The sequence below is a fragment of the Hydra vulgaris genome, chromosome 06, assembly GCF_038396675.1.
Source record: "Hydra vulgaris chromosome 06, alternate assembly HydraT2T_AEP".
In the NCBI taxonomy this organism is placed as follows: domain Eukaryota; kingdom Metazoa; phylum Cnidaria; class Hydrozoa; order Anthoathecata; family Hydridae; genus Hydra; species Hydra vulgaris.
This window is the reverse complement of record NC_088925.1, coordinates 31144912-31167500: the sequence shown is the minus strand read 5'-3', so window position 1 is coordinate 31167500 and position 22589 is coordinate 31144912. Positions and strand designations below refer to the sequence as shown.

Here is a 22589-nt window from a genome sequence, read left to right as displayed (position 1 = left end):
GGTTACAAGAGCAGATCCCAACTATGTTTACAGTGCGTTTTTGCACCTTGTCTACAAGAGAAAAAGGGGTTCATTCGAAGATCTGCTTCAGATATGGCAACAGTATTCCATACAAGGGCGGATTTGAGATTTATAGAGATAAAGAATAGAATCCTGAGTATGAAAGTGGCGAGCACAATAAAAGAAGCAACCTTAGCAGATGTTAATTTTACAATGGATTTGATATATGGTTTCCAAGAAAAATTGAAAGTAAGAGTTAATCCCGAAAGACGGAGTGTAGATGACTCATTGAATACATTACTATTCATAAATGTTGGAAATTTGTTGCGATAACGATTAACTGAAAAAAATTGAGTGCTATCTGAGTTAAAATGCTAAAATGTTCAACTGATACCAAATTTAATGTGAATTTATTATTTGGGACATCAATTCAATTCACCACATTTACTGAATGATTATTTAAATAATGATATTTTGAAAACTAATGACAAATTGTTTTGTTATAGTCAAAATATTGTAATGATTGTTGGGATAAACCTAAAAGCATTAAAAATAGGTATGGGTATTAAAAGTGTCAGATATTTTTAATGATCTTATTCTAAGAAAAAAAAAAGATTTTTAATAGCTATTCCCTTGTTTAGAGGAATTACTATGAATAAATAATAATTTATTTGAAGTTTTTTAGTTAGGACTCTTATTGTGCTCAAAAGTAGGACTCTTACTGTGACTCTTACTTAGGACTCTTACTGTGCTTTTTTTTCCATTTTTAAAAAACATTGATGATTTAAAGTTATACATATATCAGTCTTCAAAATTTTTTGATAATAATGACAATGATGATGATGATGATGATGATGATGATGATGATGATGATGATGATGATGATGATGATGATGATGATGATGATGATGATGATGATGATGATGATGATGATGATGATGATGATGATGATGATGATGATGATGATGATGATGATGATGATGATGATGATGATGATGATGATGATGCTGATGATGATGATGATGATGATGATGATGATGATGATGATATTTATTCATATTTTATTTTGATTTTAGCTTAAAATTGAAATGGATAACCAACATAAGCAAACAATCCATAATTTAAGTGAATGTTTTTTGAAGCGTGAACAGAAAGTAAAAAAATAATTTTATCTCAAATAATATAAAAACTTATAAATATTTATATAATTTATATTATAGTATAACTATATTTCAATAATTATAAGTTTTTCTAGTAATTACAAGTTTATATAATAATAGGATGTTTTTAATAAATTTAATTTTGTGGTGTTTATTTTAAGTTTCAACTTTTTTATGTAGTGGTTTTTTAAAGTTTGAAATTTTATACAGGTTAACAGAGTATTTTAACAGATTAAATTATTTGATTTTTTATATAGCTGAAATCAGAAATGGATTTAATGCAAAGCAAATGTCATGAGAAGGTAAAAATGTTGATAGTGAAATCTGAAGTTGCCCAGGTAATAATTTTTGACTTTTTTTTTTGATTTTAAAAGAAACTTAACTAGTCAAATATTGTGTTTTGAATTAAATGGGGTATGTCCTTTCATCTTACATTTTATCTAAACATAATATTAAAATTGAGTGCTCTTTAACAAATATATTACTTCGTGTTTTAGTTGACTTTATCTTGAATAGATTTGAAGGAGATATAAAATGAAACAAAAAATTGAAGTTGTTAATTTTTAAAGCTATATTTTTAAATAACTTATGCATTTATAAATATTTTATCCTATATAAATGTCATCTAAGTTTTTTCTTCTTTTTACAAAAAAACAGTATGGATTTAGGTTGTTAAATGTCGACAAATGTATATTTATATAAGCTGTGGTATGAATTCAAAAAGATTTTATTTCTTAAAAAGATTTACTAATGTAGAAATATAACATAGTATAAACAAAATATTAAGTACTAGAGGACTTAATATTTTGTTTAAAAGTTTAATCAGTTTATTTGCTGCGATACAAATCTCTAATATTTGTAACAAAAATATATTTAAATTAAGCCATTGTTGCTATGAGTTGCTATCATTGTCTGTTTTTTTTAAAGTGCTATTTAAAGATATCTTGCTTTTGTTTGTGTAAATGATATATTTAAGACAATAAATTTTTTGTTTAAAATTCTCTGACAGTTAGTAATTACTCTGACAGTGTTATAAAAAAAGCATAGTAAAATTTTATTTACTATGCTTTTTTTATAACACTGTCAGAGTAATTACTCTCTTTCAGGCATACTTTTTGGTTCAGCTAAACTCTGCTTTTCTTTGATGTAATCAGATGTAAACACAACTGTTTTTTTGAATCATTAAATCCAGTGAGTGATATTTTAAATCTATTTATACCTAAATGTTTTGGCCATATGTTAAAACCATCATCATCATATCTAAAAGGAAATTTTTCAATACTTTTCACTTTGTCTTTTGAGAAATACCTAATAAATTTTTAGAAAAAATATTGTTTCTTATGAGAAGCCAGTCAAAAGACATCAATTGTATAATGCCAAGTCTGAACCCACGGTTGTACTTGTAATTTGGCTAAATAATAGGTCATTAAAAAGGAAGTTATTAATCGTTTATTGTACTTGTAAGAAGTTATTAATTGTTAATTGTACTTGTAATTTGGCTAAATAATAGGTCATTAAAAAGGAAGTTATATTTGTTGTTAAATAAAGAATCCTGATTCTATGATAAAATTATTGGTAAATTGTTTGAATATTAGATCCTGTTGTTTTTCAACTCTAAATTTCATTGATTCTAAGCCAAGATTGTGGGGAATGGTAGTGTAAAGTTAATAATGTCACAAGGCAATATAATACTATCTAATTTCACTTCTTTAGGAATCTTTTTTACAAAATCCCAATTGTCATTTATATAAATTTTTTGTTTCTATACAATAGGAGATTATAAGTGCTGGTATTGACTTAAATGTGATGTTAATGAGTCAATTCCTGTAATAATGGGTTGACTTTTTAGATTGTTTCATATTGATAAGTAGCAAACTCTTGGGATTTTTTGATGATTTAATTATTAATTTTAGGAATAACATAAAAATTGCTTAATTCAATTTTCGTAATGTAGTCTATCTTGCTTTGTGTAATGGATTTATGCTTGTCAGTCATTTTGAAAAGATTTTTGAAAACTATTTTATCAGAGTTTAGGTTTCTTTTTTCATATGTAGTTGAAGAAGGTAGATGATCTTAATTGACAAGTTTATCTCTGTAATATGCAGAGTACATCACAATTTAGCTGCAACCTTGTTGGGAGTAAATTTGTTTTTTTTAAAAAAGGCTTTATAGCTGTATTCTTGAGGGTGAGGTTAGGTTCTTTAATACCCTCTGTCAACATACACCTTTATCATCCTTCCCCACCCTCTCCTTGTTACCCTCTTTCCATTGTGTTTTAAAAATTGGCAAAGTTGTTTTAATTTACTCTAGCAAATTAAAATCAAAATTAATTTTTCTCTAGTTTATGACTACAAAAGAAATAAAATGAAGATATTTAGTCACTTGAAAATTTCTTGAAGTCTGAAAAAAATCCTGAAAAAGCTCCAGCAAGATGACAAAAATGAATATAGAAATTGGTTTAAAGAACATCATCAATTTCAAGAAATGCAAAAGTAACGAGAAATTTTTGTCAAAGTTTGATTTCATTTAGTCTTATGATAACTAAAAAATTCAGTTTTGATTTTAATTTGCAAACCAACTTTAAATAACTTCAATTTTCATTGGCTGAAGGATGGTAGGACAAAAAAGTGTTTGCAGTGAGGGAGGGTAAAGAGTTCTCAATATGATAATAAAATGTGCACAAATTTTTTAATTTTAAGATTTTAAATAAGATTTTAAATGGAAAATACTAAGTAATAACACCAAAAAAAAGATTTTAAATGCAAAAATTAGTTTAGGCTTTTAATTATAGCAATATAGGTTTATTTTCTCAACATCACAGAAATCTGCAATTTTCTACTAAAAGTTTTATTTTTACAAAATCAGTAAAGGTTTTTACCCAACATTTTTTGAGTGATCAAAAAATGTTAGGTAAAAACCTATTTTTTACATGTTTGCACCAAATTTAGCAAGGCCTTGGTGTTGCAATTGACTGCCATTTTATATCTAATTATAAAATTGACCATTTTTATATCATCAATATGAAATTAATTTCATATTGATGAACTTTGCTAAATCAATCTATGGATATGGCTTTAATAGCTTGTCACTAGTCAATAACTCTTCTATTAAAAATTTTTCTTTACTTTATTTTCAGCTCATCTTAATTACTTTTTTCAAGTTTTCAAATAATTATCACATTAAATGCCTTTTAATTTCAAAAATTCAAAACTTAAAACTCTAACCTTTTCAGCACTACTAAAGTTTGATCATTGTTTTATTTTTGACTCTATTCTATTCCACGTAAAGTACAAGCATAAAAACATACTCTACTAAATATTTATATAATAGAGAGTCTAATGTACCATCTCATAAAACTCAGAAGTAAAACTTTAAAAGAAAGTTTATTTCAGATACAATTTGTATTACTATTGTTATTGTTAATCATGTTATTTGTCACTTGGTAAAATCACCTAATGTGAAAACTAATTAATAAATTGTGGAAAATAATTAAATTTAAACGTTATTTTAATAATTTCAAAAACGCAATTTTATTTTCTTTTTTTATAATTCAAAATGTGTTTTTTTAATTATTTTTTTTGCCATTTTTATTATTCAATTTTATTTGCTTTATTTTATTGTTATTTGTTTTATTTATTTTTTAATCTTGTTGTATAAAATAATTTGTTTAAAGATTGGCACAGCAGAGTCTATATACATCAATTGACTATCTAGGGATAGGTGTAGCGGAGTTTACATTTATCAACTATTCAGGAATAGGCACAGTGGAGTGTACAAACATCCACTAAAGGTTTTTGTCCGGACTGTTAGTTATAATGATTAGTTTTTATTTAGTTTTTTAACTTTTTTTAAAGTTAACATATTATGGTAAAATTATATATATATATATATATATATATATATATATATATATATATATATATATATATATATAGAGAGAGAGAGAGAGAGAGAGAGAGAGAGAGAGAGAGAGAGAGCGAGAAGTATATACAGGGTATATATATAAATATATATGTATATATGTATACATACATATATATATATATATATATATTTACATATATATATATATACATATATATATATATATATATATATATATATATATATATATATATATATATATATATTACCTAATTTTTGCGATATACTATGAATTTTTGATTGAAAATTGTCCTGTTCAAAAAAAAAAAAAAAAAGGGTTATTGAATTTTTGGAATTTTAAACATATTGGTAATTTGCGGTGCCATTGGTATATGCATATATATTTGTACATATATATAAAAGATAAAAACTACATTTTTAAGTTATTTTTTTGTTGCAAAAATTTTCTATTTATATAAATAACCCATAAATTTTTATATTTTTTGTGTGTAAAATGTTCAACAATATTTTGCATGTCTCCCATGAGCTGCAATCACTGTTTTCATATGTGTTAGCATGGATTCAACAAGAGCTTGTATGGTAGGCGGTGTAATTTTCCTCCAGTCCTTCTATAGTTTAGCCCAAAGTTCATCTTTAGAACCAGGCTTTGTTTCCTTTATCTTGCGGAGTAAAAACTCCCATAAATGCTCTATGCAGTTCACATCAGGGCTCTGTGGGGGCCAATCCAGCACTAACACATCTGACTTAAAGCATGCTGTCACTAACCTTGCTTTGTGGCATGGACCGTTGTCTTGTTGATATAAAAAATCAGGATTTTATATACCACCACCAAAGTACACTATGCAATAGTTAACCTGCTCCTGGCCATAATCTGCAAAAAGGAAAAAGAGTCAAAACTTGAAAATTGTGCAATGAATTAATTTATTAATGTTTAGTAATAGGAAAAAACATTATTACAATAAATAAACACCAAAAACTCACTAATTTCTGCTTAGTATCTTATGAGATATAGCAAATAAACTTTAAATTTTCCCCTAAAATGTACTATTTCAATAATTTTCAATTTTTCAAACTATAGATATGAAAAATGTATCACAGTATTCAGGATTTATAGATTTTTTTTATTATATTACTTTACTACATTTAAAGTGCATAGCTAATAAATTCTCCTGTTATTTAATAATACCTCCTGTTATTTAACTTCGTCAATTCCAAGGGGCTATGTCACAAGAAATTCAGAAAAAATTTAGAAAGTTTTACATAAATATAATTAGTTTACATCATAATCAATTTAAAATTGGGGCCAAGTGCATAGAAATAAATAATAACAATTCATTCCTTACATGGCGCCACCCAGTACTTCATTATTGCAGCAAAATGAAAAAAAAAACTTAATGTTAACACCATCGAGTGTCAATTACTTGCAAATTTTGGCAGCTTTTCTTGTTGATACTGTTGTTGATGTCACTAAGTTTACAGCAACTTAACTCTTGTTATGTTTCTATTTTGGTGTGCAAATATATTCATCATTGCCATCATCATTGTTTTCATATTCACATTCTATAACTTCAGACTTATCTGACTCCATATTTCAGTATAGCAGGTGCTATTTACAAAAATGTAAATTGTTCTAAAACTACTTACAAAAACTACATAAGCAAATTCTGCTCTAGCTTTTGTTAAAAAACTATTGCAGGTTTAAAAAAGTGATATATTTAGTTTAAATAAGTGATAACCTTTTAATTAGGACTGACAATCTAATTAAGCGGATATTATTTAATGATTATTAAATACTATTCACTGTTACAGGATTTATGCACTGGGACTTATAGTGCGTAAGTATATAGTTTCTGTCAGTAGTTTTAGAACAAATTACATTTTTTTAAAGTGTTATACTTCATTTTACATGTACCTAGAGTGTTCTACATTATTCTACACAAACTTAGAACTATCTACAAAGTTCTTCAACCTGCTGCATTATATAAAGTCAGAACATTGCTATGGCTATTACTCCTAAAATGCATCAGTATTAATAATATTGCTAAGAGGCTGCAATATTATAATTGTATTGTATGGCAATACCTAGTTTTGATTTGGGGGTGACTTTTTTTGAAAATGTGCCATATAAAAGGGATGGTGTAACTACTGGAAATAATGGATTTTGACAACATACATGGAGTGCAAGTGTCCAATCGACATAATATATCTCGATTTTCAGCCTTTAGCAAGGTACTGCACAAAAGGTTATTACTCAAGTGTGAAGCATATGGGATAACCGGTGTTTTGTTGAGATGAATCAAGACTTTTTTAACCAATCATAGGCAATGCATTGTAATGGGAAAAGTTTTATTGTCATGGTTAAATATACTCAGTGGTGTTCCTCAAGGATCTGTTCTTGGGCCTTTTTTGTTTTTGATATTCATCAACAACATACCAGGACCACTACAATGTATATGCAAACTTTACTCTGATGACAGCAAGCTAATGAAACCAATAAAAAATAGTTCGGATATGATCAGTTTGCAAAAGGATATCAACAAGTTGAATGGACAAGTATATGGTTTATGGTGTTAAACAAAGAGAAGTGCAACTATATGCACATTGGCAAATTGAAGCCTAAGACCATCTATAGGATTACAGAAAATGGTGTTGAGTACAAACTAGGCAAAACAACATTAGAACATGACCTCGGTGTGTTGATCACATCAGTTGTCAAATGGCATCATCAAGTTAACGCAGCAGCAGCAAAAGCACAGAATGTACTCAGAGTCATCAAGCGTACCTTCACTCATCTAAATACAAAAATGGTCCCTACTCTGTACACAATGCTATTTAGACCTCACCTTGAGTTTGCAATCCCTGTATGGAATCCTACTTTGAAAGGTGACATTGAAACACTAGAAAAGGTTGAATGTTGCACAAGTAAACTGGTAAAAAATCTCAAACATCTGTGTTATGAGGAGCGGCTATCCAAAATGAAATTGACTATGTTGGAGACAAGGCGTTTGCGTGGTGATCTAATACAAGAGTACAAATTATTGAACAATGTAGATCATATTAAATGACTTAAACCACAACAATTTGCACTGTCATTACAAACAAGTGGACCAGCATCAGCAATAAGAGGTCATAATCTAAGAATTGAAAAAAAAAAGTTAAGCATTCTTAGTCTTGACAAGCATTCTTTAGTAACCATATTGCAAATGAATGAATTTTAATTTTTAACAAATTGTAAATTATTATAAATAAAATAAAGAGTAGTGTAGGCTGTCATAACACATATATATGTGTTTCATGATTTAACTCACTACAGCATCTAACTATTACTATTACTATATTATATGACTTCCTCTTATACATGAATAAAAGGTAATTAAATTTTATTTTATTTACCGATCATAAAGTAATCATTTAATAAAAGTTTATTAGTTAAGCAAATAAAATATATTTTTCTTCTCTAAAAGAAAAATTAAAAAATATATATATATATTTAATTTTGAAAAAATATTTAATTTGAAAAGTATTAATTTTTTATTTATTTTTTTGGAGGAGCCTAATAGCCTCCCCATCCTCCCCTACCCATACTTTGAACCTACCCTAGGCACAAAAAAAGCATATATATAAAGTATAAAATTATTATTGCCCTCATTTGTCATAAATAAGTTATTTGTCATAAATAAGTTATTTGTCATGAATAAGTCATTTGTCATAAATAAGTCATTTGTCATAAATAAGTTATTTGTCATAAATAAGTTATTTGTCATAAATAAGTTATTTGTCATAAATAAGTTATTTGTCATAAATAAGTTATTTGTCATAAATATTGTTATTAAAATAAATATTGTTATTATTGTTATTAAAATAAATATTGTTATTATTGTTATTAAAATAAATATTGTTATTATTGTTATTAAAATATTGTTATTATTGTTATTAAAATATTGTTATTATTGTTATTAAAATATTGTTATTATTGTTATTAAAATAAATATTGTTATTATTGTTATTATTGTTATTAAAATATTGTTATTATTGTTATTATTGATTGTTAATTATTGTTAGTTATTAAAATATTGTTATTATTGTTATTAAAATAAATATTGTTATTATTGTTATTAAAATATTGTTATTATTGTTATTAAAATAAATATTGTTATTATTGTTATTAAAATAAATATTGTTATTAAAATAAATATTGTTATTATTTGTCATAAATATTGTTATTATATATATTAATATGTCATAAATATAAGTTATTTGTCATAAATAAGTTAGCAATAAGTTTTATGCTGCATATATATAAAGCTGTATTTAGAAAAGTCGAAAAATGCAGTAATATATTTTTTATTAATAGTGATGTATGATACCTATATTGTAAGTTATAACAATACCTAAAAAAAAATTATCAAGGTGACCATTTTGACCATCAAAATACCCCAATATATGCCTTTATTGTCTAATTTACATGTAATTAAGGCGGTCAAAAAAATTTTCAGTTTAAAATTTGTATCCGCCATGTGGAAGATTGTTTATTTACAAAATTTCAGAATTATACCTCATTAGGGTCATTAAATATTGCTATTTAACAACAAAAAATGCTGAGTCAACATAAATAAGAAAATTGAATCCTTAAAAATCTCATTATTCAATTTTCCAAAATTCAAATTTTCCTAATTTTTATAAACCTAATAACATAAAAAAGTTAGCAAATCCAAAACATGAGGCTGCTGATTTGACATAAAATTACCCTAAAAGGCTGCGGAGTTTGGGTCTAAAAGCATAAATCTGAGTTTATTATACAGCTCATTAGCTTACTTGTACTGTAGCCTATATACTGTAGCCTACATACTATAGCCTACATACTAGACTTGTCTTAAAAATAGAGTATAGAAAATTATTTACAGTGTATTGCAGTGTAAACAGTTTCATTTTTTTATTGTTTAAAAAAGCAACTGTGTCCTCTGGTTTATGTGGTTTTCAATATAACTCTTTTAAAATATAAATATTTTCTTCAGAAAGAAAATGCTATTGCTTTATCAACATTAAAAGAAGAAAATGACATTGCTATCTCAGTATTAAAAAAAGAAAATGACATTGTTGTATCTAAGTTAAAAGAGGAAATAAAAAGATTGAATGAAAGTATAAAAAGTTTTCATATTAACAAATTATTGGAGGAAAATGAACATAACTACAAAAGGAAAATTCAAGAGTTGATAAATTCGCTTAAAAAAACACAGAATGATTTAGAAAGAAAAAGTGAAGATTTGCAGGATAGACAGCAGGAGGTTTGTAACTAAGTGTTATTTGTAAAATAAATTAATGCTAAAACTGTTTTATTTAAAAAAATTTTATTTAATGGTTTTAAATTATTATTTTATATTATTTTAAAATAGTGTCATAGTTTTCATGATGATCATAATAACTTCATTTTAATAAATTTCTATTTTTATTTAAAAGTACAATAAAATGAAAGTTATTTAAAAAATAATTTTCAGGTGTAAATTTTTTATTTTGTATATAAAGCGTGATATATGCATTAATAATGTTATTGAACATAATGATTAAAAAAAAAGATAAACAAGATATTGTTTTATTATCTTTATACTTATAGAAATTTTTATAGAGAAACTGTCATAGGTATTAAGAATCGTTTGAAAAAACAAAAACCTAAGCAAATATCTTGTTTTGACTGTTTTAATTTTATTAAAATTTTTTATTCAGATTCGGATTTAATTTTATTGAAGTTTTTAAAGTGTGATATTTTGATTTATATGTTATCATGTGATGATTTGGTTTTTAGTTTCTGCAAATTGTTCTAATTAAGAAGCTTGCTGATTTGCATATAAAACGAATTAACATTTCATCTGGGCTGCTATATGTTTGCAAAAATTGTATAATGTTTATAAAATGTAGAAAAGTTTGTAGATTACATTATTATCTCAAACTTTTTTGATACCCTGAGTATCCTAGTAGTGTACCTTAATGCATATGTACCTTAATGAGTATCCTAGTAGGGTACCTTAATGCATATGCATTAGGGTGTCAAAACATTTGTTTTTATTGATTCTGCTCTCACCACCTCAATGTGTTCTATATAATAGAATAATACTGGATTTAAAAAGTTAAAAATATATATATATACTTTGGGGTGTCCTAACACCCCTGAACATTTAACCGGACCCAAATACTTAAAAAAATTTTTTAATCAATATAAAAATCTATTCATAAAAAAATTGTTATAGATATTACTGCATAAATGACTTTTTTTAATTAAAAATGAAAAAAGTCCATTTTTACATTTTTTTTTTTTTTTATAATGATTATTTTAAAATGTTTTTTATAAAATAATTCTTATTATCAAAATATTTATACAATTTTGCTTCATTGAAAAAAATGAAATTTTTTTAATGAAGCCAAATTGTATAAATTTTTTGATATTAATGAATCCAAAGCCAAATTGTATAAAATTTTTGATATTTTGAATTAGGGACCCTTTAAATGTTCAAAGGCCGGACATGAAATAAGGTTTTAACCTTTTTGTTTAAACTATTCAAAGTTTCTTAAAAAGCTTCCATGATAACATTATGTATCTACTGTCATTTTTTTAGTTGCAATTCTTTTATCTACTGCCATTATTTTAGTTTTACATTTTGGATCCAAAACAAGAGTTGCGATTTTGTGTTTTTCATTTATAGAAAAATGGAGTTTCATGTTATTTAGATTTAAAACCTATTATGATAATACTATCTAGTTGATACCGTCTAGTCGATACCTTCTAGTGGATACCTTCTAGTTGATATCTTCTGGTCAATACCTTCTAGTTGATACCTTCTAGTTGATACCTTCTAGTCAATACCTTCTGGTTGGTACCTTCTAGTTGATACCTGCAAATGTTTTGTTAATTGATAGTTTCTTGGAACAATCATGTGAAAGAACATTTCTTCATTTTTTGATATAAAAGATTTTTCAGTTGAAAGATGTTTTGCATAAAAGTTAATACTGTAATGGTTTTTTGTTTGTTTTTTATTTTCAACAAAGTGTTATTTTTTCAATATTTTTAATACCAATTGTAACATACTGTGAATACTTAACTGATACTTATCAGACCAATTATTTGTCAATGTTTATCAAAACACCTTGTATTATCACAAGACATACCCACTAAACAAATTTACTTTAAGAAAAAATTGATTGCTAGTTTCTATATTTTTGATGTAGTTGACACTAAAATTGTTACTTGCTTATGTTAATAAAGCAAGCAAATTTCAATATATATGTGACATCTTACAATCTCTTATTTGTTAATAATGATCTTTTCTTTTAACTTTTATCATATGTTAAAATTTTATCTAGTAAATTATATATTTTGTAATAGATAACTGTTTAAAATGTGTAAAATAAATTAAAAAAAATTATGAGACAGAATTATAATAAGAATATTCAATGGATTACCCATATATTTTTACTAGAATAAGATATGTGCAATCTGATTTGCTAGTTTTAAATTAAAATTAGCAAATCAAAAAAATTAAAAAAGGTAAATATGCTTAAAATTGTTCACTACACATAGCTCTTAAAAAAAAAAAAGTAAATGTCTACTACAGAAATTACTGAAATATACACTACACTACACCGAAATCTACACTACCACCACAGCTGAAATCATTGCAAATTAGTTACTGTTTTGCAGATTTACCATGTTGTATTGCAAATTTACCATGCTGTATCTCCCATTTCCTTGTTGAGTATGAGTTTAGTTTACAAGAGTATAAAATTCATTCACTTGTTGCCCTCATATATTGGGTGGAGAGGAGCTCACAAGTTTTAAGGTACTTTTGTTTCTAGGCTTCAGTCACTGCTATTTTTACAAAGCATCTTAGCATTTGATATAAGCATAAACATATCCAAATTCGAAGTTTGCTTTATGTCTAAAAGTTACTTATCTCAAACACCATAAAAAATAGTGCACACTATTGTTCTTGTTATAAAGGGTTATTCAGATAATAAAAATATGGCAGTGGGTGGAAGGGGGTACCAAAAAGTGACACTGAATATCATGGAAGGGGAAGGAGGGTTATTTACAGTGTGACATTAAAAAAAAAATTTATTTAAATTTTTATAACAGCAAAATTAGCTTTATATGCAAACTCAGATTTTTTATGTTAAAATTTAACTAATACTTTATTTACACATATCTTCCCTAAATTTTCTTTTTAGCTGAAATTAACTAATAATTCTGAAAATTTCAGAAGGTAGACTTATGATGTTTTTTTTTATTTATTGGAAACATAACAAATCAAAATGAAATTTTAAATAAGTTTTTTATCTGTTTAATATAAACGATCAAAAGAGATTTTGTAAAATTTACTACATTTAATTGCACAAATAAAAAGAAATTTCAATCCCTTGGTTCCAATCTCTTGGTTATGGAGAAACTAGGTAGTAAGCAATTATTTAAAAACAATTTATATTATGATCAATTTTTTTTTTAACAATATTTTAATTTGTTTAAAGCGTAAAAGTTTATTGTTAAGTTGATAAAAAAAATGATTTAAGTAACTTAATATAAACATGTAAAAGTTTGATCTTCAATTATAGAATTATTACATTAGAGTAATTCTAATTGACCCAGAAATTTTAAAAAATGTCACCATATATCTCAGATTTTGTTGACTTTAATACAGTTGAGAGAACTTAATAAAATAAAAATTCCTTGAAAATTTTAACACCTAGCTCTAAGAAGATCCTAAAATATGACTATTTTATTTTTAGCAGATATTGGCCAGGTTTCTTTAGTCTACTCAAAACTCTGATGTTTTCTTGACACCTTAACAAGCGCATTAATAAACGATCTAATTGACGTTTTGTATACCGACTTTTGAAAAGCATCAACAGAGTATCACACATAAATTTATGTGCTAAGATTCATGCTTCCGGTATTGTTGGTATGCCTTTTAAATGGATTGAATCATTCTTATTGAATAGGAAACAACATGTAGTGATGGGAAAATGCAAGGCTAATTGGGTTGATGTGTTAAGTGGAGTACCACAGGGTTCTGTACTTGGCCCACTCCTTTTCTTGATATTCATAAACAGTTTACCAAGCAGACTTCTTAATAAATATTGTTTGTATGCTGATGACAATAAAGTAATCGCTCCTATTTACACCAAGGTTGATTCAAAATCATTTCAAAATGACATAAAAATAACTTGATGAATGGTCTGTTGAATGGAAGCTGGGTTTGAATTTAAATTTTTAGACAACTATTGTGTGCAATATCATAGATATTGCCTGGCACTCTATCTCAACAGCAGTTGAATTATATTATATTTAGATGTTTCAAGTCACATAATTATTTTAAAATAAAAATATTTTAAAGATCTTTTTACTTAAAAATGTGTGGCTATTTTCAGAGGTGACAAATCCAATAAAATGATCAGAAATGTAAAAAATTATTATTAAGTGTAATTATCAGTTTGAACAAACTCAAGCAATTTTTTATATACCTGTTTTTAGTGCTTAAGAAACTCATATGGCCTTGATGATTAAAAAAAAAACAATCTTACATATTTTACTATATTCAATGATCTTTCAGAAAACATAAGGATTTTGATCTGCAAGCATACAGATTTTCATATAAGGATAACAGGGCACGGTCTCCACTTTTTTGTAGCAAAATTTTGCGATAGATTTTTTACTTTCTACCAGAATTGTTTCCAGGGCCCAAGTCACCAAGGAATAGAGCATGTGCTCCACTTTTTTGTAGCGGAAAATTGTGATTTTTTACTACCTTCCAGACAAACTCTGAAAGGAGCTCTGAAACTGGACTACACAAACCAGGATTTGTGTAGTCCTGATAAATATGTGTTAAAATTGTTTACAGGGCAGACAACCAGAGGTTCTAAGGGGCCGGGGCACCATGGGTTATGCCCTACTTACTTTCTCAAAAAAAAATTTCTTTCATTTTTAACAAAGTAATGGTTTAATTTGTTTTGTTTGGTTTTTGATCTTTTTGAAAATGTTTTAAGTTCATATGTTTATAAGAATTTTTATATGGAAGTATACAGATTAAAAACAGTTATCCATCTAAAATAATGATTTAAACAGGAAATGAGTTTTACATTGTGTAATTTAAAACTTTTTGAATTGAAAAAGTTGATATTTTTTAATAGCAAGTTATATATAAAAATTTGTTTATAAATTTGTATATAACAAGTTATATATTGAAATCTAACAGTAAAAAAAATTATTTTCTTGTAACATTAGATTAGTAAAAAAAAATGTGTTACCTTTTAAAATTATTATTTTAATTGATATTTAATTCTAAAATATTAACATCAAGTTGTTTTATTAAATAAGAACTATTAACAGTAACAAAAAAACATTCTGTCATTACACTAGTATAGAAGAAATTTATAGCCTATTAAATTCATCATTAACATTTTTAACATTAACAAATTAATTACAATTAAAGAACTTTGTTAAACAAGAAATTATTTCTTTAATATTCATTCTTTAACATTCAAAAAAAAAGAAATCAATCACTGTTTTTCATTACCATGGTGTTTAAGTTGCTTTCATTAAATTAATAACTATTGGTTTTTCATTTTTAATTCAATCTGAAATAAAAAAAAGTACTTATTGCTACCATGAAAATGGGTTCATGTGATTATGGAAAACTGGTAAATGCTACTTGTCATAAATTAGTTTATTGTAGAAAGACTGATTTAAAGAGCCCTTTTAACAAACTTTTCTGAACATCTAGAGCAGATGAGTATTGGGTTCAAATTACCAACAATTTGTATCATTGATGCACCTGTAACAACTCATATTTATGCTTTGATTGCTGACGCATCTAAGCAAATCTTAGCACTTTATTTTTTGTGTTTTATTTTGTAAATAATTAAATAAAATGGAACAAGTATAAATCAAAAAAATTTTTGAAGACAATTTTTTCAAAGTTATCTTTACATTATTAAAAATTTATTTGAGAAATTAAGTGGGGCATGACCCTCCAGTAACCTGGACCTATAAACCCTCTGGTTTTCTCTCCTGAAAACAATTTTATATCACATTCATCAAAAATACACAAGTGTTGAAAGTTTCAGAGCTCCAGTTGTATGTAAGGTAGCAAAAAATCTATTGCAAGATTCTGCTACAAAAATATGGAGGCCGTGCCCCATTATTAAATATTTTTAAAGTTATGTGACATGAAACCTCTAAATAAACGTTGTGATTCTGAGGGAACAAGAGGGGCCTGACCAATGTCTGCTAAAAGTAAAATGGTCATATTTCAAGATCTTCTTAAAGGTGCTAAATGTCACAAGAATTTTTATTTTATCAAGTTCTCTTATCTGTATAAAAATTAGCAAAATCTGAGATGTATGGTGATATGGCCTGGGTCAATTGACATGGAATTACCCATAGTAGGTATTATTCTGGATTACCATTGGTCAATAAATATTATTTTTTAATACTGCAGTATTGTTATTTTTTATTTGTTTTTATTTTTATTACTTTTAACATTTGGTATTATTCCTTTGATCAGTCTACTGTTTGAGTGACACTATTCTTAACAGTCATTTCCTAATAATTTTAATAATAAATTTTAGTACTATCAATGCTATTATTTATAGATTTTTTTTTTTATATATGTAATGATTGTAAAGAAAAGTAAGAAAAATCTTGCTGTAGAAGAAAAATGTCTAGTGAAAAAAAAAACATTTACAAATCCATTTATAAAGAATACTTAAAAGCATTTTTTTAAATGTTATTCACCTCCACAAGGCCAAGAGGACCACTACAGCCGACAAGGCTACTTTATTGTACTTACAACCCTCTCTCAAATCTTGAACTTAGAAATGCAAACCTTGACAAATAAAATCATTGCGCATACAAACATGTTAAGCACGGTACTACCAGGGACATAGTAGGGATACTGTTAAATGTATGGGGATCAAAATAAAAACTCTTTAACTCAGAAATGCAAATCTTGACAAATAAAGCTGTTGCACATACAAACATGTTAAGTATGGTACTACCAGTGACATGGTGGGAATACTGTCAAATGTACGGGGATCAAAGTCAAAACTCCTTACTCATGAAGCAAGCCCTTTACGCTACACCAGTAATTTATAAACAAATCAAAGCAAAAGCTTCAAGAAGTTTAAAAAAATTGATTTTAAATTACTTTTGATGATGTGACTGCAGCAAAAAGAAGTTGCAACTTATTGTCACAAAATAATTTTTTGTTTTAACAGTAAAAAATATTGAATGACTTGGAAGAATTGAAAAGCATGGTTACAATCTCTCTAGATCAGGAGTTTAGTTAAGATTACTTCCAAGCAGATAATGGAGTACATAAGATGGAAACACATTAAAGCTGCACTTATTAGATTAAAAAGTTTTGAGCGTAAATCTCATGCAGACACAAAATATATAAAATCACCCATCAGTTCCCCCCTGAAGAACTTACTGCAGTCTTGAGTCCTAAGTAAGTCACATTTCACTCCTTGGATGATAAAGCCTAAGGTGCCTATTGGATTAACAGTTGTAAACAAACATACACCACTGATAATGTATATAGAGTACAAGGTGACTTTAGCTTATCATGGTTTTTTATTTACTCCTCAACACAAACTTATTCTTTTAGTAATTGCAGCCATAGAAATCAAAAAAGATTACATGGAAAAACAAGTAGTTACATACTTTGGGTTAACATACATAGCAATCAGAAGCGTAAAGTTTGAGTCATCAACAGCAGTTAGTCACTTAGATGACATGAGGAGAAATAATCTTTTTGCATTTAATAGCAACTTAGTTACTAAAGAATACTTATGATGGAGTTAGCTAACCAGTTATAGTTATAACTGTTGATGGTGGGCCAGATAAAAATCATAGATATGAAAAACAATACAGTGTGCTAAGACTTATTTTAAATAGCATGATCTTAATTAAATGTTTGTGGATGCAATGTTTATGATCTAACAAGAATTGCTTTTTGGGGTTATTTCCTTTTGATCGTTTTAGAAGTCATCTTAATTCAAATTCTTGCACAAATTTGGTCAAGCACAGTTATTGATAGATTTGAAACTAAAGCTAAATACAAAAAACCTAATAGTGAAAAATTTCTACAACTAAAGTAGTTGGAAGCAGAGTGGAATGCCAAACATGTCAAAGTAAGTAAATTTTTCCTCTAAATCATAAAATGTAATTACCAAGATTGTTGTATTCATCATTGTAGCTTACTATTTCATCTCTTACCAAATGTTTTTCTTCCTCTACAATTTCTTATTTTCATGGAAATGATAGCTTTAAATGCAATGATATAAAAAACAACTTTGCAAGCCTTTTTTTAAATTTATCACTTAGCAAAAAGGTTTTGTCCACAACAGTAACAAAAAAGTTTCTCAAAGGACTGTCATATACTACTTATGTCATATGACAACATGATTTTCCACTTGATATTTTTTAAATTTCGATATGGATTTTTTATTTTTTGTTTGTTGAGTTGTACTTTTAACATCAGACCTTACTATTATTTTTGCCAAAAAAATACTAGTAAGGTCTGATGTAAAGATTGTAAAGACAAGGCTTCTTTCTTTTATTGCAAAACTTGTATCAACAACATGTCCTTTTTTGTTTATTGTTGCCTCTAATTTCAAATATTTTTTTATGGCACTCTGGTATATTGAATGCATTTTTATTTTATTTTTGATCTTCAATATTTTTAAAACTCCCAGAATGATCCAAACATTAAAGACATAAGGATTGTCAATTAGTTTCCATTTATCTGCTTTACAGAACTACAGAAACTTGTTACAGAACTAACAGAAATAGTTATTGTCACTTTCTTATGATATCTGGAGTTTTGATATCACACAAAAAATTGTTTGTCTTTTCAATTTAACTTAGTATCAAGTCAGCATTTTTGAAGCAGTTACAATAACTGATTTACAATAATGAGAAACCAATATGGTATTACCTTGAAGTAATATACAAAATATTTATATTTGTATATAATGACTTCATGCTAATGAGTGGCCAAAAAATTTTATAAATGATTTAGTAGAATTTTTTCCAAAAAGGAGTCAAAAGCCTTTAAATGGATAACTTCAACTAATAAAACTTGTTTCACATAAGAATCTTCATTAAACATAACAAGTTTAATCAAGGCTTGCACAAACTTCGAATTCATTTCAAAAATTCACATAACAATTTCTGCTAATCGTTTCATTTCCCAAAAATCTACTACATGCTGTATTTAGCAAAGTTCGAATGATACCTTTTATTACAAACTTTATTGCAGTTTCATAGAAAATAATTTGTTTGTTTTTTTTCGCGTTTTTTCTTAGTATACCAACTTTATAAATTCAATTTATAATCAATTATAAATGGAATTTAATTAAATTATAATTTTCTATTGAGTTATTTACATTATAATCAACTTAAAAATTGCTTAGTTTATTATTAGTACTTCGTAGTATTTAGTATTGTATTAGAGTAATTTCATTGCAATAATTTCATTACAATAATTGCACTGTAGTTCAATTAGTGCAAATTTTTGAGAAACAAAAGTTAAGACCCAAAATAACAGAAGAATTTGGCATTTAATTTAATATAATAATTAACTAATGGTTTATTGTTTATTACTTCAAGTGTAGTTTAGGTAGGTTATTTGAAAACTTAATCACGTTATTTCACTTAACAGCTTCTTCCAGGAAAGATTATTATTTTACTTAATGAAATTTATTATTACGTTTCTAAAATTAAAATATGTTATGATTAAACAATCGAAATCTTTTACTATTTAAATAATATTAATCGGGGCACAAGATGTCTTAGTCTTTGGTGTTCAGGAGCTCCAAAAATTGGTAAGAAATATATGGGGTACTTAAGTATATAAAAAATCAGGACATTTAGGGTATAGGAACTGTAAATTTTGAAATTGAACTTCCCATCCTTGTTTATAACATATTTTTATTTAAGAAGTGTCACGACTAAATAAAGTTAAAAATGTGTGTTATTAAAGAAACAGGAATTTAATGGTTTGTCGGTGTTTCGGAAGTTAGTAAGTTTCAACGCCATTCAACTTTCTATTTTAAAAATTTGTTTAGATATAAAAAGGTAAATCATAGATTTAAAAAAATGTTGTTAAATTTTCATTATTTTATAGCCACTTCAGCGACATTTGGTCCGGAAAAAATGTTTTTTGAACGTCTAAAAGATGTTTTGAACATTTAAAAGACGCTTAAAAAAACGTTTTTTTCAAACCAAATATTCGTTAGGATAAACCAATTTACCTCATTGACTCAATTGACTATAACTTGAACTTGAATCTTTTAAATTTTTATTAATCAAATTTTTTGACTTTTTATAAGCAAAAAAATAATAAAACATCAAAGAAAAAGAAAGCAAATGTAACTTGGTCTATCCTACAAAGTCCAAAGGGCCACAGAATCTATATTAGGATTAAAAGCCACATAGTTTATTATAGGGTTGCAGAAATTGCAGAAAAATCATTAAAAGGACGAGTATAAGCTACCAAATATGGTGCAATGCCACTGCAATTCGCCACTATAATATGTGGCACATATTCCGAGCAGATTTGTTGATTTCACTTTTTAATGTAATTAATGTGATATTTTTTGTTTTTATTTATTATTTGTATCTGGTTCTGGTTGTTTAACATAAAATAAACTTTAACAATTATGATAAACTATATAAAATTTATTGCTGTTCTTGAATTTATGTCTATTATTATATATACTATATGTGTCTAATATTATATATTCTATATATACATTTAATATATTATAATATGTCGGTTGAACACGATAAAGTTCAGCATCCTTTAATTGTAAATTACTCGAAAATTGCTTAGATTTTTTAAACTTTTTTTTCACGATGAGGCTAATTGAATTAATTATTTATTTTAATAATTTTATACATCTTTAATTGGACGCTTAGATAAAAACCAAATATTTTTGCGAGTATTTGACATCATCTGCTGGATTTTGGACTTTCAATAACTCGCTGCTCAGGACAATATGGACGATTTGCTTTCTTAGGTACAAATCGACACTTTTGAGATTCTTTTGTAATTGACCAATAACTTCCAATAACTCGCAGCTTAGGGCTAAATGGAGGGTTTACTTCCTTAGGTACAAATTTGACACCTTTTTGAACGGCAAATAGCTTTAATTTCTCCATCAACGGATCGCCTTGGAATTTTTTTTTTATGATATGTTTTTTATTCTTGAGATCTAACTACTTTTCTTATCAAAGTTTGGTCGCATTTAAAGTGTTATGCGAAACCTCTCTGCGACTGACATATAATTTGTTTTATATTTATCTTTAAATCCTTTCTTTTTCAATAGATTGCGTCTGCTTATACCCCCAAAAAAAACTTCAACTGAGGATCTAGTAACACTGGTTGGTTTTGAAATGTTAACTTGTGACAATGGAGGGTTTTGAAGAAAAATCTCAAATATTTTTTCGATTTAATATTTGTTTATAATTTAGTTTCCGTGTGCAAAAAAATTTATGTAGTTTTTAAGTAATTAACGATAAAAGGATGCTTAATTTCATCGTGTTTAACCGATAGTCTATGTTTATGTTTGGTGTATATTTAGGTAAAAGATTATTCTTTTTTTTACCTTTTATTCATATGCAGATTAAATTGCTTCAAGATTGTGTAAAACGTGAATGTGAGGAAAGATTTGAATTAACAGAAGCCCTTGCAAAAACTAAAGAAGAGCTGCTTTCGATGCAAATAAAAATTTCTACTAGTTCAGGTCTACTTAAAACGAAAAAAGAAAAAAATGTTAGTACTGAAGCAAATAATATTGAAAAGAGGGATCATATTATAATTAATACTGGAGAAAGAATTTCTAAACTAAATGAGAAAGAAGCGAGAAAGCGCTGCATTAATAAAGATGAGTTTGATAAAGCAAAGTTTGTGATTAGTTTAAGAAACAGTTTTAGACGATAGAGTTTTTAATATTTGATTCAAGAACTATTTTCTTTTAAATTTGCTAAAGTACGCTAATAAAAAAAGCTTAGTTAGGCTCAAAATATGATTACTGTCATCTATAGCCCATAAATTTAGTCCAAAATTTAAATAATTTTGAACTAAACACGCATCTATCACAGCAGACTATAGATAAAACTTTGACATAAGCAGACTTATTTAGATTGCAAAATGTTAGGTTATCAGTCAGATTGAGCTTTTTTAAGACTTAACATTCTTTAAACCAGGAAAATTTTCTGCAAAAGGTCAGTTCTAGCTAACCAACGTGTATTTGACAAGCTATGCAAAGAACATCTAACCAGTAGCGTACTATTTTTTGATGTTACAGATATGATACTTTTAGGCATAAGACACAGTGGTAGCACACTTGTCTCAGACACAAAGGATCCGTTCAAACCACGGATCTGACAACTCTGGACAAGTTTTGCGACATCTGTTAGGAAGGAGGCGTAAACTTCCTATTAATTGCTCATCGGCGGGGCACTGTGATACGACCGTAAGGACTTCTTGA

The 22589-nt window shown here is 26.8% G+C and overlaps 1 protein-coding gene across 4 annotated transcripts in view; it reads left to right on the top strand.

The window, feature by feature from the left end:
* The window catches only part of LOC101239997 (girdin), a 57516-nt gene extending 35394 nt beyond the window's left edge, over nt 1-22122 (top strand). For 3 of the 4 annotated variants that reach the window (XM_065799852.1, XM_065799853.1, XM_065799851.1), the window contains 5 exons: nt 1077-1154; nt 1418-1498; nt 10061-10330; nt 20543-20674; nt 21722-22122. In XM_065799852.1, coding sequence (XP_065655924.1) covers nt 1077-1154; nt 1418-1498; nt 10061-10330; nt 20543-20674; nt 21722-22039 — 879 coding nt within the window. In that variant the 3' untranslated portion in view covers nt 22040-22122. The remainder of the gene's footprint in view (nt 1-1076; nt 1155-1417; nt 1499-10060; nt 10331-20542; nt 20675-21721) is intronic. The other variant, XM_065799854.1, reaches the window with a different exon arrangement.
* The last annotated feature ends 467 nt before the right edge of the window (nt 22123-22589 follow it).